The sequence below is a fragment of the Synchiropus splendidus genome, chromosome 1 (genome assembly GCF_027744825.2).
Source record: "Synchiropus splendidus isolate RoL2022-P1 chromosome 1, RoL_Sspl_1.0, whole genome shotgun sequence".
Classification (NCBI taxonomy): domain Eukaryota; kingdom Metazoa; phylum Chordata; class Actinopteri; order Syngnathiformes; family Callionymidae; genus Synchiropus; species Synchiropus splendidus.
Window position 1 is genome coordinate 56,335,490 of NC_071334.1, and position 8,154 is coordinate 56,343,643.

Here is an 8,154-nt window from a genome sequence, read left to right on the forward strand (position 1 = left end):
TGTCAGTGGAGGTCAGGAGAATTTGATAATATTCACATTCCCCACGACTGTTAACTCTGTGTGCTTGTGATATTTCACAGGCATGTTCTCAAATGTGTTCTGCAGAAATGTATCATCTTAAAAGAATTGAATGTGAGCAAGTTAACTGTATAAGCTAAATGTTATGGTACAATCTGAGCGCATTTCTTTCGTACAAGTTCACTTTTTTACTCCACTTACCTTCATCTTTCTTTAATGACACACTTTAACATCAAATGTTCGCTCTCCAAACTCTCTCAGCAAGACACAGATGGCTCTTCAAACTGTCATCCTCTAAAATTGTCTGGAGCAGCCAATGGCGGAGCAGGTTTTATGGAGTATATCCAAATGCCCCGATGACCCGTCTGACAGTTGGAATGTGTGAAGGTAGTCTCTCGACAATATTGGCCTGTCAGTGTGAGTGTCTCCTGGAGGAACCTCGAATCTCTTGTAGAAATCAGGTGCCCGGAGAGTTTTAATATCCACTGAGACTCTGAACAAGCTACAACTGACTGACAGCCGGAATCTGTTTCCTCCTTAATAAGCCCACCAGACCCAGAAATGTTGCACCAATCTAAGATTTGAGAGAGTGACATTTTTCACCAAGTGAAAATGGCTATCCATCTTTCCAGGTATATTTCATCTAGGTGATATTTAGTTGTGGTCAAGCTAGTGAAGTAAAGAAGTCAAATTGGTCATTATGGATGCAGAAATAATTGTTCACATATATATATCCCAACTTTTTTTTTTCATGACAATATAATATACTAATATTTGACCCCAGAAGACCATAAAGTCCGGCATCAATGACGTTTCTGAACCGAGCTCAAGCATGTTGTATATCGTATAACGTATATCGGTTCTGAAACATGTTCTTCAGTGCACAAAGATTGATATTTTATTTTCAATCTGAACCGCAGTCACAACAATTTCTTCCTGGATTCACATAAATGCAAGCCACTACCTGCATTTGCTCATACAGGATTTCCAGGATGTAATAAGTGCAACATAGATAAACGCTTAATACATACCGCTCTTTCTCTATCTTTTGCAGAAATACCAGTATCCAGACAATCGCGCACTGGCTGCAATTTTGCTTGTTTCTTCACAACATCCGGTTTTAGCTATATTGTTTCGATGCCAACATTGGCCAAGTCTCGGGCCATTTTCGGTGTTGTAACACGAAAAAAAAAAAGGTTCGGCCCAGGGATGAACTTGAACTAGCAAGGCTCCAAAAAAAACAGCAACCTAATTACTGTAGATATAAAAATATATATATATTTCATCAGCACCTACTAGAGTAAGATATTGATGTATTTAGGAACTAAAACTGGGGCTCAAGTTGAAAAGCTTCCGCTGACCGGAGAGGTGTTGTGGCCCACGCATGGTTGACAAGCCGTGATCTCAGGGATCACCACACAGTCCTGGGCTGGACTGGAGATACTATCTCAAGCACTTATCTGATGGCTCCACTCCAGAGCCACCAGTCGCACAAAAACTCCCCACCTCTCTGTTCCACCTGTTCCACTTCAAGTGGCTTGGTCTTCACGTCTTACCCAAAAAAATCCAGAATAATCAGAATAGCTAGTAGCAAAAGGCTACCAGACTTACAGAGGACTGACTGGCAAAAGTGTTTAAAAGTGATTCAAATAATGTGGTTATAAGAACTCAAAAAGAGGAAACAAAGACGCTGAAGAATTCAGAGAAGAGACAAAGGGAGGAAATGGTTGAAATAAAGGCAGAGCTCAATCAAAAACATTCAGTGTAGATCTCATTGAAAGATAAAGCTGAAGATCTATAAGGTATTGAGTGAGTTTGTTGATAAAAACACAGCCTCAAGGATTTTATTGGACAGCTATGAAGAGAGAATCGCCAAGAACAACCAAGAACAAGAAGACAAGGAAGCCGATGACCTCAGGCTCTTAACAGAGGATCTAATCATGAACAATATGAACAATTGCCTGCCTCTGATCTTCGTAAAATTCCAGAGGGATGTGATGAAATTCAGGGTTCACAAGGCAGCTTTCCTGGCCAGAAACCTCGCCATCAACGATCAGACCAGGACTACAGATTCACGAAAAAGCCAGTGGCAATGAGTTGAGCAAAGAGCAAAGGCGTTTCTGGAAATGAATGCAGAGGCATCCGTTCTCTTCCCTGCGAAGGTGAAAAGTTCCAAGAAGGTGGTGTTGCAATCTACAACTCCCCAGAGCATTACCAAAGGAAGCAAGCAATGAGGAGCATGACTGACTGTGACTTCCACATTCACAAACCTTCAGAAGTGATAAAAAAAAGTCAAAGAAGTGTAAAAACAGGGTCAAAAAGATGACTCATTCATATGTTGTCGTGATCAGTATCTATACAACTTGTGTATCTAATAAGCTACACACAAGTTTACTAATCCATTTGGACTTCATTGAGAGACACCTGTCTCAGAAAAGAAGACACTAAAAAAAGGGCATGGATTATCAGAACCGTTCTTCTCTCTGCTTCTTCTCGATCCCTCAGAACTCTAACCCACAAAACACACCCTACTCAGAGAGTCAGAGGGTCAGAGACTCAAGCTTGATCTAAGATTCCATAACCAGGAATCTACATCCTTCAATATTACCTACAACTCTCAGCATCCATCTAGTCAGCAGGGATCAGGTATAGCCATGACTTGAGAATAGGACAGGAAGGGGGAAGTGCTGTCGAGGAGATCCAGCTGGTGATGGAGGAACCACAGAAGAAGTCTCCGTCCAGAAGACTGGCTCCAGCTACAAGGGCAACAGCCCCTTTGAAACTAATGAACCAGCTATTGAAATTACGAAGGTTATAACTAAGGCTTAAGAACTGTTCATATTTTTGAAATATTATTTTATAAATATAATTATGTTTTCATGTATCTTTTTGCGGGTGGCACAGTGTAGCAACGGTTAGCACTGCCGCCTCTCAGCAAAAAGGTTCAAGGTTCATTCCAGTTCTGGACCTTTCTGCATGTTCTCCCTGTGCCTGCGTGGGTTTTCTCCGGGTCCTCACCGCTCCTTCTAGCCACTCACTATCAAACACAGTGAAATATTTAGGGCAGCTTTGTCAATGTATGCTTCAAATGACTACTGATCACAGAGGTAAGTAATGGTTTCATGTCAACACTGAAATGGAATCAAAGAAGTCTATGTATAAAAGAAGATTAGACATATGCTGAAAGGCAATATATGTACAGTTTCTTCACCACTGATCATTTTCCTGCCGAGGCATAAAAACTGGATGCAGTCGTGCTGTGACCAAAGATAACAAAATCTGGCAGCCAGCATCGCTCCGTCAAACGAATTATGAGGGTTTTTATCTTTAGGAAAAGCACTCTCTTCAGTCGCTTAGTCAAACATTGGCAGATCAGAAATTTAAAATCTAGTAGGTAACTGTTAATTGTGAAGTCAATGAAGAGTCATGTTGCTAAGATCGTATCTTTGGACAGAACGTGATTAATTATGTAAAATTGTATTTGGGGTCGCAATAGGACAAAACTCATTTTTTATTGAAACAAATGAAAATGTCCTTTTTCCGGCCCATCAAAAGCAGACTCTTGCTGACAAGCAAAGCTACAGCTCCTGTGTCCTCTGCAAATGTCAAGTGGATTCGTCAAGCAGTGGAGCGGTTTATTGGTGAAAAAAAGCTCTTTTCTTTGCATTAGAGAAGGAAGTTTTAAAAGATATGTTTGAGCAGAGAGATTGTTTGATCTTTGTTAAAAAATAAAAGATGCGACGCTTGACAACTGTGCTGATAAAATGAGAACAAAATGGCCTTTACCACCACGGCGGTGTTGAACCATTCAGAAGCATTATGGAGAGAAGAACCCATTCCCAACGCAATACCGAGGGATAAGATCAATCGGTTTCATAAGTGGAGTTTTAGACATGACAGACAACATTTTTTGTTGATGTGAAACTGAAAGCTAAATAGATGTTAAATAGTTCAACAGAGAATTCTTAGCGTCGGCAGCGGAAGCTCACAAAACACAGGATCATACTGTAAGCTTTGTGGGTTTTTGAATTTTTAGTCAATAATAGTGAGGCATCTTTTGGATAAGCAAGCGGCAGGTAGTTTGTTACCAAGCTACCAAGGGTTGTGTTGCAAGATATGCTGTGGAGAATGCTGTCAAAAGATCATAACTAGAGGAGCACTCAGAGAGCGCAGAGCTCCGCCAAGTGGTGGTTTTCCTCCATTTAACTCCCTACACTTATTTACTCTATAGAATTAAACACCCATTATGGAACATTGATGTGTCATGAAGAATCGCATTCAAATGAGTTCATAGCAAGTGCGAGTAGTGTTCTGGGTCTCACTTACAAACTATTAGAAACGGTGCTCAGCAGTGATGTGCTGCCGTTGTTTTTTGATTCACACTTTCTTGCAACAAGCACCATATAGGCTTCCTTGGCATTTGTATGGTGAGTTTCTGGCTGGGGTTTGCACCTCTATTTGTCCTTCATCAGCAGTAGAGTGCAGCGTACAGCGGTGCCTTTACTTTCGAGTCGAATTTGTTCCTTGACAGAGCTAGAAAATCTAATTACTTGTACATCAAATCAATGTTCCCCTTTGAAACGAATTGAAATGCCACTAATCTGATCTGGACCACGAGCAGCAGAAAAATATAAATCACAACTTTGCATAGAAACACAATTCAAAAGACTGTACACGTGTTATCATTATTATTATTATTATTATTATTATTATTATTATTATTATTACTCCCAGATTTCAACATTTCCTTTTGTCGCAAGACTTGCTCGGCAAATCACCTGCAAATTATTCTGGACGTCTACAAGAACAAACAACAACCGACACACGAGACTCAGGGTGGGTTTTTAGCTCCCAAACCAAAGAAAGAAATACCGCAGGTAATTTCTAAAATACTCACTAGATGGTATACTTATAAATCAAGGTATGTTGTTGGATTATGGATTATCACTAATTCAAAGAAATAACAAATTAAAAAATGAAATGACAAATAAGTACATAAATGAATAAATAATAATATTTTTTCTTGTTTTTGTGCGCTGCATTATTGCATGCACTCACTGACTGAAACCTCGTGAAGAGACCTCTTTGAATTCACAGAAGGCTGCTGGTTCCATTTGTTGCATCAACAGGATTATATCCCTGAACGCTAGAAATGTACTCTGAAATCAGGTGTGGACCAAGATGGCGCAGGCATTCAAGCACTGAATTCTATCGTACAATGAATCTCCTCAAATTTCCTCTGAGGTTTACTCATAAACCCAGTTTATATTTGATGGTCAGAATTTCCTCACCCAAAACATTCAACACCATTGATTCAAAATCATGACTCACAAGGCCCAACCGATCGTGCTGTCCGATCAGTCATCGCAGAATACTCTCAAAATATACTGAAAACCTCCCAAGATAATGAGCTATACATGACATAATATGCCGTCACGTACTTCTGTCGCCTTCAAGTGTTCATCCAAAGACAAATATTTTTGCTCTCGTGTCTGTGAGGTATTTCCAACAGGTCAATATTTTACTACACACAAAAGGCTTTTTGAGGATACAACAATCTAGATACCGAATCATACACAGCTTTAGGAGAACGTCGAGCCACACAGTATCAATATTCCCGGCTGCTCCAACTCCCCGGTCTCCATCCTGGTTTCTCTCCAGCATCGGAGCTGTTTACAACACTCAAACCCACACACTCTCCAGGCAACTGTCACAGATCATTCATGTTAATATTACAAGTCATTTTGTATTCTGCCACAACAGCTTACAGCTAATTATGTGTCCCATAAATTATATATGTCCTCTCAGCTGAGAGGAGAGAATTGGCATTTCATTAGAGGTTCTTCGGTGTATTATAAATGACTCAATAAAGGGTTGATGCACTTACTGAGCGTCTCATTGTTTTGACTGTCAGTCTGTTGTTCTTTCATTAGCATCATTCTGTTGACAGTTTTTTTCATTTGTGACTTCCTACCTGGACAGAGAAGAAGAGTGCAGAGTCCCACCCAGAGCTTCATGTCTCCTTGTGGACGGATCTTTGTTAAAGGGATGTTGTTCGATCTCACACGGAACTTCACAACTTCACTTTTGATGCGTCCTCACAGGCTCTTCTGCCGTGCCATGAACAGTCGAGCACCGCCTGGCGTGATGAAGACAAAGTTCTATCAAAGGATGTCAATTTCAACAGTTCTTCAATGCAACACTTTATTTTCAGAATGAATCAAACACTTGGAAAGAAATTTTGAAGAAAAAAAATTAAGAATAAAGAATATTTGTCCTTTTATGAGAATACCAAACCCCCTGAAAATAAGGCCCTAATTTTCTGTGCTACACTTGTTTCATGGTACAGTGCTGTGAATCATCAAATTTTTAACTGCATTTAAATTGGTTATTAACTAACAAATCACACATCCATATTTGACTAATAGTGAGTTCATCTCATGAACCTCACTCGTTGGTACACTAGTATATGGATCGTTATTTTTGCGGGTTATTTTAATCTTTTAACGGCTCATAAACAAGAAGGGCATATATGGCTGCAGATGTGATCATATATGAATGAATATTGATGAATCATTTATATAAACAATGCACAGTCATGGAACAACTCAATTGTACTAAGTGAACTACAAACCTGCACAGCATTTATGTACATAATAACATACACAAATCCATGATTATAAAACTATATGAGCGCATTTACAACTCAAATGCAGAGTGTTATTGCATAATAATCGACATTGTCAACGCAACTATTTCCGCCTTTAAACGCGCTTTTAAATGAAGAGCAATTTCAGTTGTTTAAAAAATAATAACACGTCATGTAATAACACGGCCAGAAAAAGAAGTTCCGTCCTTTTCTCGAGTTTGTTCCTTGAACTAAGAGAGATCCGCACAGCAAAGCGTTGAATTCATCCATAAAGTGGTCCTGAGCAAAGCGGTAAATGAGCCTCTTCTGAAATGAATGTGTGATGTGAGCCGGAGCGTCCGGAGATGACAACTCTGCGCGCACCTGAGAACGACTCTGTCATAATGAAAACGTGCTGAAATGATCAAGTCATTCTCACCATTTGGGCTCCGACGCCAGCTCCGAAACTGTATCTTCTGGAGAGCGTGTTTGAATGACAACACTGTAGTCCTCGGTGATAAACTGCGCTTCAAAAAGACTCCGTGTTGATCAGCCAAGTCCGCATGAACGTGGCGGGCGACGCGTAAAAATCACCACATCAGGAGAATTAGTCTCACAACTTTACGTGGCTTGCTTCTGCGAGCGGATCCGGATCTGTGGAATCAGAACCGGTGACTGCAGACGCGCAAACTGAGGGGACGGTCGGGACAGCGCTTGCAAATGAGAGGGTTTGAGGGCGTCACGTCAGGCAGTGGAGTCTGGGCTCCTCTCGCAGTGTGGGTGTGCGTCTCCCGTCCTCACGCCAAACAGAACCCACTGGAAAAAGAAACGGCTGCGTCGGTCTTAAAAAAAAAAAAAAAAATGGTTTGATTGTCAGGTAATGTTTTTTCTGTTAACTTCAGTGTATAAACTGGATGAACTGGTCATATAATTATTATATTGCGATTGATTTAACCACATTAATAAGTGGAAATTAATTATCTGAATAGACACAGCAGGATGACAGGAGACATGTAGATTTTATACTCCAGCACTCTCCTAATAAGATGGATCATTCTGTGACGAGAGGCGGAGAAGTCCTGCAACCTGTTGGGCCAGAGGTCGATGATGAGAATCAACAGTGCCCCCTACAGGACCTCAGTGAATACAGGAGCGCGCTCTCAGCTTCTGGCTCGTCAATGTAAAATCAAATAATAATAGTACATGAATAAAGATAACAAACCAAAGCATCCAAATATGAGACAATTGGCAAGCATAAATTAACAGTGGTAAACAAAAAAAAAAAAAAAAAAAAAATGGATGCATGTTCCTTGCACATCTTCTGCTGGGCCAAACCTTGAATTCCCGTTTCCTTCAGTAGTCTTATAGCAGAGGGAGCGACGAAATCTGTTCGGCCAACCGCGACCACAAGCACAAACACTCTCCAGCCCGAGTCCTCTGCTTCCTCAGGCTTGCATGTCTTAGCTGGTCTTGGCTGGACTGGAGTCCTTCACTTTTCTCTCAGTTTT

General features: G+C 40.6%; 1 protein-coding gene across 1 annotated transcript in view; it reads right to left on the reverse strand.

Moving 5' to 3' along the window:
• The window catches only part of LOC128747106 (transmembrane protein 132C-like), a 145,854-nt gene extending 138,513 nt beyond the window's left edge, over window positions 1–7,341 (reverse strand). The window contains exons 1-2 of the mRNA XM_053844689.1: window positions 7,086–7,341; window positions 5,993–6,157 (exon numbers count right to left, since the gene is read on the reverse strand). Of these exons, the coding sequence (XP_053700664.1) occupies window positions 5,993–6,035 (43 nt within the window). The 5' untranslated portion in view covers window positions 6,036–6,157; window positions 7,086–7,341. The remainder of the gene's footprint in view (window positions 1–5,992; window positions 6,158–7,085) is intronic.
• Between the last annotated feature and the right edge of the window lie 813 nt (window positions 7,342–8,154).